This window comes from Ceratotherium simum, chromosome 25 (genome assembly GCF_057802395.1).
Source record: "Ceratotherium simum simum isolate JZ-2026a chromosome 25, ASM5780239v1, whole genome shotgun sequence".
In the NCBI taxonomy this organism is placed as follows: domain Eukaryota; kingdom Metazoa; phylum Chordata; class Mammalia; order Perissodactyla; family Rhinocerotidae; genus Ceratotherium; species Ceratotherium simum.
In genome coordinates this window covers 46941802-46959532 of record NC_141924.1, presented here as the reverse complement: position 1 = coordinate 46959532, position 17731 = coordinate 46941802, and the positions used below count along the sequence as shown (strand labels likewise).

General features: G+C 42.6%; 1 protein-coding gene across 2 annotated transcripts in view; it reads left to right on the top strand.

Annotated features, from left to right (window-relative positions):
• Positions 1–16403, top strand: part of TPH2 (tryptophan hydroxylase 2) — a 112516-nt gene extending 96113 nt beyond the window's left edge. For both annotated transcript variants that reach the window (XM_087449173.1, XM_014794124.2), the window contains exons 9-11: positions 4834–4929; positions 15230–15363; positions 15490–16403. In XM_087449173.1, coding sequence (XP_087305299.1) covers positions 4834–4929; positions 15230–15363; positions 15490–15664 — 405 coding nt within the window. In that variant the 3' untranslated portion in view covers positions 15665–16403. The remainder of the gene's footprint in view (positions 1–4833; positions 4930–15229; positions 15364–15489) is intronic.
• Positions 16404–17731: the final 1328 nt, after the last annotated feature.

Genomic DNA, 17731 nt, shown 5'->3' with positions numbered 1-17731 from the left:
CGCCGCACATCGTCCAGCTGGCGCTCCGCAGCAGCCTCTGCAGCGTGGATTTCAGGTCGTCGCTCAGACTTTCTTCTGCTTAATGATTATATGTATGTAAATGACTCTGCTTTTCTTCTGTGGACGGGGTCCGATCTATCATTCCTGTTTTGATTTTCAGTTGAAGATTATATGTAATTATATTCAAATAAAATATTTATAAATAATTTCATATAATTAGCAGTATGTAAAATTTGGAATTCATAAACGTCAGCTCTGATGAGAGGTACCCTTCAATTTGGGAGGTGCTAGTCTTAGTATTATTACTCCTTTCTGTTTAAAAGATGTTAGTGGCCAAGAATCTGCAATATCTTTTACAGGTGTTCTTATGAGGTTTAGGGTTTTGTTTTTGCTTTTTTGATAATAGGTAGGCTATTTATTTGGTAAATCTGTAGGGAATATATTATAGATCCGCATCTGGAGAGCGCTATGAGGAAAACAAACTGTACTTTCTTACAATTTCAAGAAGCAATTAGTTATCCTTGAATTCTGAAGGGTCTTCAAGGTGTCATCCAGTCCAACTCTGAGCAGGCTTTGCATTTAAAACCAGACAGAAGAACTGTGCAGTTGCTCTCCATCCCCATTAGTGGTCATGACCAGGCACTCTGCATTTTGAGATCTCCATCAGTATTAAAAACAAAAAGAGAAAAACTATCCTGAGCAAGTCTGAAATTCACATTTTGCCGACACCCGAGGTTGGCGTGCATTTTACTGTTTCTCTTTATCTGTTAGCCACACGAGGGGCTGCACGCGGAACGTGGCCTCAGGGGGGAAGGTCTGACTCTCTGGGGAGAGTGGGCTGTAGGAGCAGCATCTAGGCCCCCTCCTGGGTTGAGGCCAGCAGGGAGCTGGAGGGAAAGGCAGACAGGGAATGAGCAGATGGAGCCATGTAAGGTCGGGGTTTCTGGAAAGACTCCCAGATGAGGTGTGTGGCCAGAGAGCATTCTGGGTGAGGAGAAGGAGGCCGCACAGGGGCTCTTTCCTCTGAGGTCGCCCTGATTCTAGAAGCACGTGGACCAAGGGCACACTGATAGATTTAGCTTTGAATCTTTAGTCAAACTGATGCAGACCTTTTAGTTTCTGCCTTAACCTAGGACAGGGTGCCCAGTCTGTGCAAGGACCGCATGGGGCACACCGGATTGCCCAGGGGCTCTCTCAGCTGTTTTGATTTAGACCATGACCATGACCATGCGTTATGTATGCACTGACGGAGACAAGGAAAATTAAACTGATCTTCATAGGCTGACCTCAACGCTCCTATCGCTGCTTCCACACGTGTATTTTGGAGACTTTCAAACATGACAGCGCATTTCTTCACAAACTCTTCTGTATTCTGTGTTAAGGCTCCAAGGATTGCACGTCATATGCTGTAAACACAAAATAAATTAGGGAAATCAGCCAAGGACACTTAAGAAGATGCCATGAGATTCTAGTTTCCCTCTGTTTTAGACTTTTTTTTTTTTTTTTTTTTTGTGGAAAGTCAGCCCTGAGCTAACCTCTGTTGCCAATCTTCCTCAACAAAAAGAGGAAGATTGGCCCTGGGCTAATATCGATGCCCATCTTCCTCTACTTTATATGGGATGCTGCCACAACATGGCTTGATGAGTGGTGTGTAGGTCTGCCCTCAGGATCCGAACCTGCGAAACCTGGGCTGCTGAAGCAGAGCACGCAAACTTAACCACTACGCCACTGCGCCAGCACCCTGTTTTAGACTTTTATTTCCCCATTTTTTGGTTGTAAGGGGAAATCATGCATCTATTAATCTTTTACTTAGAAACTTTAAAATGTGACAGATATCCAGCTCTTAAAAATACTGAGCTTAAGACCTCTTAAATGTCCCCATCTAGACTGGTCCTGGGTAAATCACTTCATCTCTAAACTTGAGTTTTCCTTTAGGTAAAACAGGAGGCTGAACTTCCAGGCCTCTCATTCTACGACTGTATAGTCACTTCTCTTCACTGTGCCCAGGACCGTGCAAAATTGTTTGGAGGACAGACTTGAGGGCTGCATTTTAACTTTTTAACACATAGTCACATCTCTTATTTTGGTTCTTCTCATCAGCCTCTGTGATACTGACTTCTCCAATCCCCTGCTACCCATAGCCCAAGTCATATTCTGAGTCATTCCCCACCCCTGTCTCTTGGCTGCCTTCTAACTGTCCCTCTGCATTCCCTCTTGCCCCCCCTACAATTGTCCCCCAGCACCAGTGTGATCTTTTGAAAATGAAATCAGAACATGTGTCTCTCCTGCCTGAAACCCTCCAGTGATTTCCCATTGCCCTTGGAAATATAAATCTATTCCTGCCTCAGGGCCTTTGCATTTGCTATTTCCTCTGCTGGGAACAATCTTTCCTCTAGATCTTTGCACAACTGGCTTTTTCATTTCTTACACAGCTTAAATATTACTCTCTCAGAGAGCCTTCCTTGACCATTGTATCTAAAATAACCACGTCCTTTGCTTACTATCTGACACGTTACATGGTTTTATTATTTGTGTAGCATATCTCACCTGAAGTTATCCTGTACATTGACTTCTGTTGTTGTTGGAATAGTTGCCCGTCTCATCCCAGCAGCGCATCTGTTTCGGGTGCCAGGGCCCTTGTCTCCTGTTCATGTATCCTCAGCAGCTGCGCAGAGTCTGCTTATGACAGGTGCTCAAGGAGTGTGTGTGGATTACGTGAGGCGTGCATGGATGCTACGGGCTAGGAGACTCCACACCACAGAGGTCATGGCTACACCGTGCGTTAGAAGCAGGGCCGAGACTAGAACTCAGGCCTCCTCGTGTGTTTCTTTCCTCCAGGTCGTGCTGTCACATAACAACCTAATTTAGAGAGAATTCTTCCATTCACGATTTGTTTGTCTACTCACCAAATGTTTGCTGAGCTCCTGTTATGTCTCGACACCATTCTATCCCAATGGTTCTCACCCAGGAGAGGTGCTGCTCCCCTGGGAACATTTTCCGTCTCTGGAGACATTTTTGGTTGTCACAACTGGGGTGGGGATGCTGCTGGCATCTAGTGGGTAGAGGCCAAGGATGCTGCTAAGTGTCCCGCAGTGTACAGGACAGCCCCCGACAAAGAATTACCCGACCCGAGACGTCGTCAGTGCTGAGGGTGGGGAACCCTGTTCTAGATGAACAGACAGACAGCTGCCCCCTGGAGTTTATAGTCTAGGGCGGGGAGACAGGTGGCAGACAGTACATGTCATACATAAAGAAATTAAAGACCATGTCAAAAACGTGTTGTGATGGGAAAGAAAGGAAGGTCAGAGGAGAGAAAGGAGGCGTGTTGGTAGGTGCTGTGGATGTGACAGAGGCAGGGAAGGCTGTCGTTTTAGCCTCTTTGGGAGGGAATCAGGAAAGAAAATTTTGCCTCTGGAGGTTCAGCTCCATGACCTGGAAGGACCAGTCCTTTGGGTCCTGCTGGTGCTGCAGAGTGTTGGCCCACTCGGCCTCAGAGATCAGCCTCTCATTTAAAAACACAAAACCTGGGGCCGGCCCGGTGGTGTAGCGGGTTAAGTTCACGCTCTCCGCTGTGGCAGCCCAGGGTTTGCAGGTACGCATCCCGGGCGTGGACCTACACACTGCTCATCAGGCCATGCTGAGGCAGCATCCCACATACAAAGTAGTGGCAGATGGGCATGGATGTTAGCCCAGGGCCAACCTTCCTCAGCAAAAACAGGAGGATTGGCAACAGATGTTAGCTCGGGGCTAATCTTCCTCACACACACAACAAAACACAAAACCCTCTGAACCCAGGGACATCTTAACCTCCAAACCAAAATAGAGCAAACTGCTATGGGCCAGAAATAATGATTATTTTCCACTCCTTTTCAGGAGTGTCTCAGTTCTCCTCTTTCTCAGCACCGTCAGTGCTCTACCATCACTAATGCAGGACGGTGTTAATCTGATGCAATTTTTATTGCTCATTGTCAGCTTCCCACTTTTCTCACAGAGCAAACATGGTGTGATTTCAGCCTCTCTCAAGAGCCTCATGAGGTTTTGGGTGTACAGAGGTGTCTGTCTGTCTAGGTTGATTTCCAAAACTCAACAGAAACAACTGTAGGTTTAACATCTTGGGAGAGCTGTAGTAGTTGATGCTGGTGAACTCGGGCTGACGAGATGGTGTTTACTGTGTGTAATTATGTACATGTATGTAACTATAGATACACACATACACAGAGTGCATACATGCATGTACATATATGCATGTGTGTGTGCATACATTGATAGACATTTAAGATTTCACTAAACAATGGTCGTTTTGTAGCACACGCTGGTTTTCTTTGTCTCTGTTTCTTTACCAAGCATTGGCACCCAGTAGGTACTCAACAAAGGTTTGTTGAATGTATAAACAAACTGCAAAAATCAGTTTGGAATTACTGAATTCCCAGTTATTTTTCCACATTTGCATGAACTTATTTATGTCACTAAGACACAACTTGGTCAATACAGTAGCATATTCTTATGGTGTTATCACTGTGACATATTCATTCATTTCTAAACCTGTGTTTTTTATTTTTAAAATTATTACAGGGAATATGATTTGACTCATAGGGTTTCTGAATCCAGAAAGCATAAACTCTTGGTAATTAATCCCCTTTTCATATACCTTTAACCCAGGGAGAGATTATTAAGCAAGAGAATAGATTTCAATAAATATTCTTGATTCAGACATATTTAAATTGACAGTATTGAAGAAATTATGCACAGTGCCCTGTTTTACTTTGGGTGCCATTTTATTCTATAGAAGAACTTGTTAACCAGTTCACTGGATGTGTTTCCATTTTGTTTCAGTGCTATTTCTTCACAATCGAGTTTGGCCTTTGCAAGCAGGAAGGACAGCTGCGGGCGTACGGCGCGGGACTGCTCTCCTCCATCGGAGAGCTACAGGTATGAAGCTCCGAGTGGAAACACCTGCTCGAGCATGTGACTCAAGGTCATGGGAAATGGTGACTGGTTTGTCGGAGCGTTTCTACTTGCAGATGCCACATACACATTTAATACAGAGGCCTCGGCACCTCCGATGTGGGTGCTGACCTGCCTTTGTGCACTTCTGAAAATGGGTCATGCCTTTCTGTGTCTGTGGTGTGACTCAGATAGATGAGCAGCCATGTGCACAGATCAACAGGAGTGACAAATGTGTGCTCGCATGTTGGGTAACAAAGGACTGGCCTAAACTGACTGCTGAAAAGTGGGCAGTGAGCTAGCCGTGATCCTGTTGGTTGAAATTCCTTTATAAGGGTGGCTAGTCTACTCTCATTTCCATCACCCCCACGGCTCCCCAATATTTACTTCCCAAGGGGGAATTTGAGATTATTTTAGCTTCTTCGAAATTAATGTGTATTAAAACATTTGTGGACATATACAATCTGAAAAAAAACCTAAATAAACATATGGTCAGAGAAGTATCTAATATGAGTAGTGATGCCTAAGAAATGCTATTTTTTTTTTGCCTTAAAATACAGTAAAATGATAATTTATCCAGAAATATTGGGGCCCAGGGCATTTTGATAATTTAAATATTCTGGTCACTTAAGAATTGCTATTTATACCACTAGAGGATAGCAAGTTTTGATAAATTTAGAATGCAATGTGACATATAATCTGGAAATGGTACTGAAATAATTTAATCTTGCTTTGATTAGTTGGACTAAGATCAAGATCATGGACTAACCAAGGGTTTTTACTTTGAGTCTCGATTGTCCTTACATAATGTAATTGTAAAATATGTGATTATTAGAACTTTCTGGTTGTTTGTATGCTTGAAATATGCAATGTAACTGTAGTTTTATTGAGTTTGCTCCCTTTATGACTTCATTCATTCATTCATTCATTCCCCAGACGTTTGGTTGAGTACCTATGATGTGCCAGGTCCTGGGCCAGGCACCAGGGATACAAAGACAAATAATAATAATGAAGAAAAAGAATATGAAGAAAATAGCAACTACCTCAACTTTGGTTAATTTTAAGTGCTTTAGACCTATTAAACCACGTAATTCTCATAACAACCCAATGAGATAAGCAGTATTATTATCACAGGTGAGGAAACTGAGGCATAGAGACATTAAGGAACTTGCCCAAGGTCACGTAGCTAACAGTCGTTGGAGCTGGGCCCAAATCCAGGCAATCTAGGCTCCAGGATCTGAGCCCTTAACCACTAGGCTGCACTGCCTGGGCTCCCTGTTATCAAGGAGCTTACCTTCTAGTGCAAGAGATAACACAAATGGCGTGACAAATGTGCGTGGCGCCGATGAGGCCATGCCTGGGAAGGCTTCCTGATGAGGACCCTGCCGCCGTGGCTGGTTCTCGAGGACCCGACAGGTGCATGAGGAGAGGATGAGACGCACAGGTGGTTGGCGGACAGCAGCGTGTGCTCCAGTCAAGCGGGCCCGTTTAGGCACCGCCTGGGGCTTGGTGCGGCTGGGATAGATGGCGATATTTCGTGGGACAAAAGCCTGATGTCATGTGGTAAATTGTTTTTTACTAAATTCTCAACAGAAAAATCCATTTGAGGTTCATCTCAGGGCAGTGGCCAAAGCCCACAGCAATAGCGTGAGGTCACGTCCTGGTAAGACCCACACCTTCCATAGAGTGCCTCTTGATTTCCCTGAAAAAAGAGGTAGTCAGAAAACGAGGCAGGTCTCGGGCTATCTCTATTGACATTCTCCTCGAAGGTTTATAAATTACACCAGAAACAAGAGAAACAAATCCTTCTCATTGCCCCCACTCTCCACAGGTCCTCTGGTCTGGTTAATGAGGCATGTGTAGGCAGCACGGGGGTGAATCTGTTGCTTTTGTTTCTATTGGTGCGGACAGAATTGTCTGGAAATGGAAATCAGCCAGAAATATGTACACTGCAGGGCGCTGTCTGCCCTTCTTGTTCTGGTCCGTCACCTCCGGTCGTTAGCGTCCTTCCATTCTCAACTTCCAACACTCCGACCTCCCTATGATTGCTACTTTAGACCGTGTTTACAACTCAGAAGTTCTTCCTCCAGGAAACACCTTCTGACTGTTCACCGAGAACACACAATGTGGGGTGCTCCCCGGAGCGCCTCCTCCCTCACCCCCGCCCCTGCTCTGAGCGCTCCTGTCTAGCTGTTATCTGAATGAATGAGTGACAGTCTTGGACCCAGGTGGGGACAAATTTATTAATAGCATTATAAGAATTCCTGTGTAAACATGCTGACAATTTTGAATGCAGTTATCTTTTGTGATAAAATATTATTTTTTTTGTAATAAAATATTTTTGCTGTATCAACTGCGGCTCAAACATGGGTCCTAGCTAAGTTGCTGGAGATTTTGATGTAGTCTTTATAACTTTTACATGAATATCCATAATTCTCCTTTTCTGGTTGAAAAGAACACATTTTTAAAATTTCTGCTTTGGGAGGGTAAATTTTCCTGGGGGTAGATGCTGCTCTTGACAGCTGGCCAAGTACTTCCAAGTGGTGTATCTATAGTTTGGGGGATAACTTTCATTTTTCCCTCTTGTTCTTTTGACAATGCTTATTTTTATCTTAGAAAACAGAAACAAGATAAATGTGGAAAAGCTTGCAAAAGCTAATATAAATCTGATAACTATTAGGACTATTTTTTTCTTTTTTACCTCAGCAGTGATTGCTTTCGTTTGTTCTAATTATCTGTCCTGTGATGTACTTTCAGGAATTCCAAAAGTGTGTCTGGTAGGGCTTTTCCATACCTTCATCACTGTGGAGAGCAGTTAAAAATGAGCTAAATCGTCTGGAAAACTGACTTTAAAAAAGGTTGACGGGCCAGCCCTTTGGCTTAGCAGTTAAGTGCACGCGCTCCGCTACTGGTGGCCCGGGTTCGGATCCCGGGCGCACACCGACACACCGCTTCTCTGGCCATGCTGAGGCTGCGTCCCACATACAGCAACTAGAAGGATGTGCAACTATGACATACAACTATCTACTGGGGCTTTGGGGAGAAAAAGGGAAAAAAAAAGGAGGAGGATTGGCAATAGATGTTAGCTCAGGGCTGGTCTTCCTCAGCAAAAAGAGGAGGATTGGCATGGATGTTAGCTCAGGGCTGATCTTCCTCACAAAAAAAACCAAAAAGGTTAAAAATAGGATAATTGCTGTTCACCCACAGCCTGGCGTGTGTTTCCTTTCACACTCTCTATCCCAGAGTAGACATAATCATAGAAGTATCTCATTTTTAAATTTATTATTTGCCCATTCACTCATTCATTTTATTCAACAAACCCCAAATTGAAGGTCTAAGATTTCAGTGGACTTGGCGTCTGTAAGAGGGAAGTTCTAGGAAAGTGATTGATACGGGTCTTGGTTGAATGCAATTTGCCTGGAGAAGCCACACTGCAGTTAGTTCACATTAGGTGGTAAGGAAATGATTGCTAATTGATGAATTGGCTGAATCTTACCTCAAAAAGTTAATCTATCTCAAAAGCAAAAAGCAATTTCTCCTTCTTTTTCGTGGGTCAGGGTCTGCTCCTTTATTTCCTTAGGGCAGAGTTTAGATGTTTTTGTAAATGACCTTAGCACCTACCTCATAGTAGTTGCTGGAATATTACATATAAATACATCTATTCTACTTTTCAGGTTTTGACAAAGCTGATGGTTTTAAAAAAATTATTATTATTTTTTGGCTTTAGTTTTAGGATATCCTTGCACAGTGAATTTATCATACTGCTTTCTTATAGCTATTAATCAGAATTCACAGAACAGCTGTATATTTATTACAATCATTTGTATTTACCATCACTTGCAACAATTCTGGGAGGTGATCCGAATTCCTGCCAGGCTGTAGAGGAAAGGCTGGAGGACCTGGGCTTCTCTGTGGTCATCTGCTACGTCAGCTGTGTGGCTGGAGTGAGGACTCACGCTGCTGAGTTCCCATGCCTTCACCCTGCTCAGAGGGCTCGCGCCTCCCTCGCCTCTGGTCCCTTCACTGAAACTAGTATCGTTATAATGACAAAGCACACGCAGGAGCACTGGGAGCTGGAAAAGGTTCTCTGGCCTTTAGGAAGAGACGGCTGGAAGAGGGATTTGTTCCCTTGACCCTGCAGCTTATGCAAACTGATGAAACTTTCAACATCACTGATTAAAAAAGATGTGATGCCATCATCACCCAATTTGGCAATAGGGATGTTGATGCCACATTGTGCTTGGTTAGCAGGAGGAACATTTGAGGAAAATTCAAAAAATATTATGTATATATCCATCCTTATATACACACACAAATATATATATTTGTTGTTCTGACGGGGAAAAATGAGAAAAGATGATTATAGCGTGGGTGTAGGAGCGTTTGCAAATTCTTATTCAGAATCCAGGGCCAAAACTATCCACAAACCTGACTTCTCACTTGAGTTTTTTCCCAACTTTAACCAATCCTAATATAGAGGGTGACAGTCACAGGGTTTGCATCTACAGTAGTTGAGAGAATAACTCTGTGTCATTGCAAAGGCAGGTAGCCGGGAGGAAGGAAGATTTTAAACTGATGAACTCAGGGCAGGCCCTGTTGTGATCCAGGCCCTGGAGGCCTCATGGCTAGGGCCATGTTTCTTCCTCTGTGGGCTCCAGACCCGCGGGGGAGAGGAGCTGCACCAACGGTGGCTGGTGTGGTGAATGCACATGTCTGCCAAGCACCATCTTGAGACTGAGTTACCAGTGATAACTAAATATGCTGAGCACTGCCCGTGTGCCCGGCACTTGCATGCATGACCTCATGTAATTCTTACCACACCACTGGGTTATACATACTATTAGTATTCCCATTTTCCAGAGGAATACTGGAATAGGCTTACAGAAGTGGAATACAGTGCCCAAAGTTCATGTAGGAACTTTAGGTAACAATTGGGTTCTGGGAAGTTCTTGATGTTGAAAGAGATTTTTTTTATTTAAAAGTCCAGAATGGCAAGTAAGTCTTAATTTGTGCACTAAAGCCAATTAATTGGCAATGGCCACCTCTGTTGGTTGGGAAGGGTGGGAGGTCGTACTGGGCCCTCTGGGAAAGGCTGCTTTGGTCAATTTATGCTGGCTGGGGTAGGAGTGGTGTGAGTGCTGTGCACTTGCAGGCCTGTTAACCTTGTATTGCAAGAAGAGCTATAGAGTTCACTTGCGTCAGTCTTTTCAGTTTATCAAAGATGACACTGCATCCCAACCTGGGGAACTTTCACTCCAGTCTCTGAGACAGCTGTGTTAAAACCAGGTCCCCTGGCTCCCGGTCCTGTGCCCTTGTCGTTAGCACTATGGCTTAATCCAAATAGTCCTGTAGAGAGCGTTTGGATGAGAGGTGAGCCTCAAGCATTCCCGCACTGCTAAAACAGCTGGAGAGTAAAAGACTGTCAGCCAGCTTCTCTCCACAGTGCAGAGCCTCTCTCTGCAGGAAGTCGGATTAATTCTAGCAGACATCAGGGTATCAGACTGTTACACTTCAGGAAGGACTCACCACAGAGTTCCCTGGGCACGTCAAGCAGTTTGGCTCAATGTTGACTGAGAATCCACTCTGGATGTAGAGGAGAGGCACCATAGCTGCTCACCTGAACCAGGTGGCTTAGAGAGAGACCTGGGTAGGAGCTGAGAAGCGAACTCAGTGGGACTTCACTCCACTGGGCAGTGGACTCCATGGAGACATGGATGCTGTTTTATAGCCCTGGAGCCACACTCAAGTATTCAGAAACAGGGGACCTCCTGTGCTGCCTGGATGTTCCTGACAGTCATCACACAGGAGAGCTCCCCATCAGGTCAATGAGACCATTCATAGGTGTGAGCACAGCCTCATTTGTTGGCTTCACTCACAGGCTGCTCCCCCAACTCCAGGCTCTTGTCCTTCTCCAGGCTAATCCTTGGGTACCATTATCATCCCCATATTCATAACAGCCAAGGAGCAGCACTGGTCCCATACCCCGTGGACAGAAGGGTTCCCAGCAAGTAACAGCATATTGGACCACAGCAGGCTCCTGAGGATAGAATGCATTGTTGAGAGCTTAGAACAATCAGCTTCCAGTTTGATTATTACATTATGCAAGTGTGATATATATTGCCTAATGGTCTTTGCCTCAAATTATATGCCGTGAATCCACTGACTTTTCTTGAAGTCTGAGGCAGAACACCCTGCCCTTCTGGCTTCCTTTTGATCTACTCTCATCCCCTTTACCAGTTAAAATGACGAAATGAGCTCATCTGAGTATTCAGTGGAATCATCACCTGATGAATTTTTCTAAAACTACTCTGATTTCGGTCTCTGTTATTGCATACACACATTCTGGAGGCATCCTCTTCACATAGCGATTGCTAAGGTGCTGTTGTCCTCTCAGAGCACTGCAGACCCAAGCAGATGAGTTTCACCCGTTTCTTATGCTTGTCCTTGACCCAGAGAAGTCTTTGGCTCAGCAGGGATGCCCCAGGGGAACCGTGGCTTAAATGTTCTTCTAGCCTGTTCTCTACCACCCTGCCCGCCTGAGTGCAAGGATGAGAGAGGAGAAAGATCAAGGACACTGAATCAGTCCCTGTCCTTCCTTTCATCTGTACTCATGGATGAATGGAAAATTAGAGCAACATACTAAATGAGATGCACTCAGAGTACGGGAAAGCAACTTCTAATGCTGAAAACCCCGGCAAGCCAATAGGAGACCTTTTCTTTGCAAAGGAGCAACATCTCTCATAAAAGGACACTTTGTTTCCTTTTTTTTTTAAATTTTTTGTTTATTGCAGTAACATTGGTTTATAACATTGTATAAATTTCAGGTGTACATCATTATACTTCTATTTCTGCATAGATTACATCATGTTCTCATGTTCACCAAATACTAATTACAACCCATCACCACACACATGTGCCTAATTATCCCTTTCGCCATCCACCCTCCCCCCTTCCCCTCTGGTAACCACCAATCCAATCTCTGTCTCTATGTGTTTGTTTGTTGTTGTTATTGTCTACTACTTAACGAGTGAGATCATAGGGTATTTGACCTTCTCCCTCTGACTTATTTCGCTTTGCATAATACCCTCAATGTCCATCCATGTTGTCACAAATGGCTGGATTTCATCGTTTCTTATGGCTGAGTAGTATTCCATTGTGTATATAGACCACATCTTCTTTATCCATTCGTCCCTTGATGGGCACTTAGGTTGCTTCCAAATCTTGGCTATTGTGAATATCGCTGCAATGAACACAGGGGTGCATGTATCTTTATGCATTGGTGTTTTCAAGTTCTTTGGATAAATACCCAGCAGTGGAATAGCTGGATCATATGGTAGTTCTATCCTTGATTTTTTGAGGAATCTCCATACTGTTTTCCATAGTGGCTGCACCAGTTTGCACTCCCACCGGCAGTGTATGAGAGTTCCCTTCTCTCCACATCCTCTCCAACACTTGTTGTTTCCTGTCTTGTTAATTATAGCCATTCTGAGGGGCGTGAGGTGATATCTCATTGTAGTTTTGATTTGCATTTCCCTGATAGTTAATGATTTTGAACATCTTTTCATGTGCCTGTTGGCCATCTGTATATCTTTGGAGAAATGTCTGTTCAGGTCTTTTGCCCATTTTTTAATTGGGTTATTAGTTTTTTTGTTGTTGAGATGCATGAGTTCTTTATATATTTTGGAGATTAACCCCTTGTCTGATGTATGGTTTGCAAATATCTTCTCCCAATTGTTAGGTTGTCTTTTCGTTTTGTTGATGGTTTCCTTTGCTGTGCAGAAGCTTTTTAGTTTGATGTAGTCCCATTTGTTTATTTTTTCTATTGTTTCTCTTGCCTAGTCAGACATGGTGGTTGAAAATATGTTGCTAAGACCAATGTTGAAGAGCGTACTGCCTATGTTTTCTACTAGAAGTTTCATAGTTTCAGGACTTACATTCAAATCTTTAATCCATTTTGAGTTAATTTTTGTGTATGGTGTGAGGTAATGGTCTACTTTCATTTTTTTGCATGTGGCTGTCCAGTTTCCCCAACACCATTTGTTGAAGAGACTTTCTTTTCTACATTGTATGTTCTTGGCTCCTTTGTCGAATATTAGCTGTCCATAGATGCGTGGGTTTATTTCTGGGCTTTCGATTCTATTCCATTGATCTGTGTGTCTGTTTTTGTGCCAGTACCATGCTGTTTTGGTTACTATAGCTTTGTAGTATATTTTGAAATCAGGGAGTGTGATACCTCCAGCTTTGTTCTTTTTTCTCAGGATTCCTTTAGCTATTCGGGGTCTTTTGTTGTTCCATATAAATTTTAGGATTCTTTGTTCTATTTCTGTGAAAAATGTTGTTGGAACTTTGATAGGGATTGCATTGAATCTATAGATTGCTTTAGGAAGTATGGACATCTTAACTGTGTTAATTCTTCCAATCCAAGAGCATGGAATATCTTTCCATTTCTTTGTGTCTTCTTCAATTTCTTTCAGCAATGTTTTATAGTTTTCGGTGTACAGACACTTCACCTCTTTGGTTAAGTTTATTCCTAAGTATTTTCTTTTTGTTGCAATTGTAAATGGGATTGTATTCTTAATTTCTCTTTCTGCTACTTCACTGTTAGTGTATAGAAATGCAACTGATTTTTGTAGGACATTTTGTTGGGTGGAATTATCAGTCGTGTGGAACCAAAATCCCCTGACGTTCACTGCACTACATTAAATCTAGGACAAATGCATTTGCATGTGTAGTGACCTTCTGCTTATAATGAAGTTGTTCTGTGGGCCAAAAAAATGAGTTCACTCTGAGAGGCTCTGTGTGTTCCCTGATTCATATATGCATCGATCTGGACAACGGACTTTTGCTGGGAAGCAAATCACACGCAGGGTGAGGCCATGTGCCCTTTCTCTGGCATGCCAGTCATTTGGTTTGCAATTGTATTTTCAAACTTAAGGAGCCACAGTCTTCTTCATGGAAGGTACAAATCATCCCGTACATTTTGAAATTGTTGGGAGAATGCACCAAGAATATTGAACAGGAAAAGTTTTTCAGTCTTTCTCCAGGAAACCTTAGCAGTTAGAGATTGAGAGGGAGAAAAGTGCCTTGGATGGATATAATCCAGAGGCTGGAATAGAGAGTATCTTCAGAAATCACCCAGCCCAAACCTCTCATTTACAGCTGAGGAAACGGAGGTGCAAGAGGTGACACAATTTGCCAAGGTGACCAGTTAGACAGCCCCAACACTTGGACCAGAGCCCAAGTTTTCTTAGTTCAAGACAGTTTCTGGTACCCCTTCTTTATGCTTTAAATCAAGAAAGAGACAGAATCTAGAGGAATGTTTCTCAAAATATAGTTCACAGCCACTTGTGTCTGAATTGCCTTGGATGCCTTTAAAATGCAGATTTCTGGGATTCATCCAGACCACCAAATAAAATCAAGGACTGGGTATTTGCATTTTTCACAAGCTCCCAGTAATTCTTATGCATATTACATTTGAGAATCATCAATCTAGGGCCTATAAATAGGCAGGTGGCACGTGGCAGGCAATGACCACTAACCTTTAGCATCACTGAATTTATCTTGAGAATACAATGGTTCATTGTTCCTTGCTGTTCTTAGTTCTGTAGTGAGCTGAACGGAGCTGACAATGGCTCCGAGAGTAGCTATACCGGCTTTCCTGTTTTCCTAATGCCTGCTCTGGGCGTCCTCTAACTATTAACATCACCTCTTTTTTCCCACCTGGCCATATTGATCTGCTATGTGTTGCTCTGCTGACTTGGTGGAAATGAGTGCTTTGCAGGTACCCTCAAATATACAGGCCACTCCAGACTGTAGATGCACAGTACCTGGCCTCAAAATGTCTCTTAAGGCGTCCACAAATAGTTCAGGCAGAGTCCCAGTTACCTCTGCACACAGGTAGCTATTATTTCTGCCGTTTAGGTGACATTCCAGTACACTGCGTACAGCAATAAGTTTAGGACCATGTTTGTGCCCTTCCTGCTTCTGTTCACAGCACAGATTTAACATTCTGTTTTTGTTGAGATACAGCTCTGAACTGTCCTTCAGTATGAATTTGGCTGATGATAAATAAAATAATACCATAATATCATTTTTTCTCTCGGTGCCTAACAGACTTAAAAAACCCCGAACACTCCATTTACGCTGCATATGGGAGAGTCCGTCTTTCGTGGCAGACTAGTGACCGAGCAATTCTGTACAATGACTGAGCCGTGTTGTAGAAACATGCGTCGTGCACTGTGGACGTTTCCTCAGGGACTTGACTGGTTTCTGTGGTGTTTTGCAGCACGCTCTTTCTGACAAGGCATGTGTGAAAGCCTTCGACCCCAAGACAACCTGCTTACAGGAGTGCCTCATCACCACCTTCCAGGAAGCCTATTTTGTTTCTGAAAGTTTTGAAGAAGCCAAAGAAAAGATGAGGTAAAGTTGTTTTTCTCCCATCTAGAGAAAAATAACTTTTTATTTTTCTGGCTCTGTTCCTTCCTTCTATCTATCTCTTGTACCAATGAGGGTTGATTGCATATCCTATTTCTGTTTATTTTGCAGGGACTTTGCGAAGTCAATTACCCGTCCCTTCTCAGTGTACTTCAATCCCTACACACAGAGTATTGAGATTCTGAAAGACACCAGAAGTATTGAAAACGTGGTGCAGGACCTCCGCAGCGATCTGAACACAGTGTGCGATGCCTTGAACAAAATGAACCAGTATCTGGGGATTTGATGCCTGGGACCAGTGCTGTTGCCAGTGGGATGTTTTGGGGCTTAGCAGTCAATGTCCTTGTCCAATGACCAATAACTTTCTGTGTCATGGCTTGGCTAGTAAGCATGCAATTCTGTGTATCTCCCCTATTTGTAACTTACTGTGTTAATGTGTGGAACACCGTAAAGAACCCTGCGACAGATAACCACTCATTGTATGAAAGACTGGCATGTGTTTAAGTGTCTTAAATAGATTTGACCTTCCTGCTTAGTGCCCCTAACTACACTGCATCTATTTAATATTTGTAACAAATAGCTCTCTTATGATTCTAGCTTACGACCTTTTCTTTCTCAGACCTGAACTTTTCCTCTGTGTTCAGTAGATAAAGTGAAAATAGCAGTGAAGCTGTTTCTGTTTTCTGTGGCATCACTGTTTTCACAGCATTATTTGAGATAAACCCAGAATTGTATGAAACTTCCCATCATATTAACAAAAGATTCAGTATTCTGTTTGAAAAATTGTTGAGGTAACACACTAGGTGGAATGATTTTTAGGTTGAGTATTTATGCAATGTAAGAAAAGAAAACTTTTTACAAATGGAATATATAGGTCGCATTGACCTTATAGAAACTGAGTTATAGCATGCTTCCCAGAGTATTTGGGGAGAAAATACTTCCAGAAAGAACATTAGGAAAGACTAAATACTGGGGAACAATCTTGGGACAATGAATTTTATGCTGGAATAAAGTTAATTATCATGCACAGGTGTTTAACCCGTTTCTCTTGAGACAATAAAATCACAGGACTTTGATTTCAAAGATGTGGAAATTGATTCTCAGAGAGGTTAAGTTGTTTGCCCAAAGCAGCACAGTTAGTGGTACACCAACATTTATAGCCCATTGCATCTTGCTTTTGGATTGCTAAGAAGTTCAGCTTGGTGTATGCATGTATTTATGTGCAGTCAGAGAAGGGAAACTGACGTTTATCAAGACTGGTGTTCATCACTCGCTAGGACTTGGTTGGGATCAAGGGTTGCCAACGGTACAGATGTTTCCTCTCATAGTTCCAAACCAAGCCAGATCTCTGAAAGTCTGTCCACTTGCCCAAAGTTTGGGCAAATTTGGGCAAACAATAGTGATACGCCGCAAATCTCTGGTCATCTTTGCTATAAGAGCTACAAGCAGGTGATTAAGTGAATAAATAAAAAACTGTTGAATGAGTGAATGGATTTCATCTTCTCTGAGTCCCTCAGCAAACACAACCACCATTCTTCCAATTCTGCTTTGATAGTGCAAAATACTGGGTAGAGGAGACAGGGCAAGGGAAGGAGAGAAGGAACAGAAAAAGATGATGAAATGATCTTAAGTTAGAATTCTAAATATTTACTTGAGCAATTTCCAAGGATATTCTTTTAATAGGAAATTACATACAATTTCAATCTAATTCATACTCTTATATGGGCCTATTATGAGTCAGAAATGTTTGGACTAAATATATTAGGAAGAATATGAGAAAGAGTTAAAATATACATCAGAGAGAGGTAAAATTAAAATGAAAAATCAGAGGTTTGAATATTGGTTATCTTAACTATTGAGAGTCTTTCATTTCTGCAGGGTTCCCAGGACAACTGAATTTTTGAGAAGAACTTTGGGGGATGGAATGTGAGAGATATGCAATTTAAATGCTATTCTAGGTGAAAGATATAGTGCCTTGAAAAGTTATTGATGGTAGAGAAATGATGAGCAACCTGAACCAAATTAAAAGGATCTAGAATGACCAAGTTGTTGGATATTTCAATAGTTTTATAGATCCATAAATACATAGTTTCTTATATCTTGCTTTTGTAGATCTAGATGATCCTGGGTAATTATTTACTTATAAATACTAATTCAAATTAATAACCCAGAACAATAAATCCAGAAATTGCCAATAAACAATAACAAGAGACTAGGGACAGTAATCCAGAAATTTCTGGAACTAGTTGCTGAATTTTCTCAGAGGCAAAAATTGGCTAAGAAACTCATCACGTCTGCCTTCTGTGTTGTTTCCATAAGTTGGTGTCGCTTTAGATACCATTAAAAAAAACCC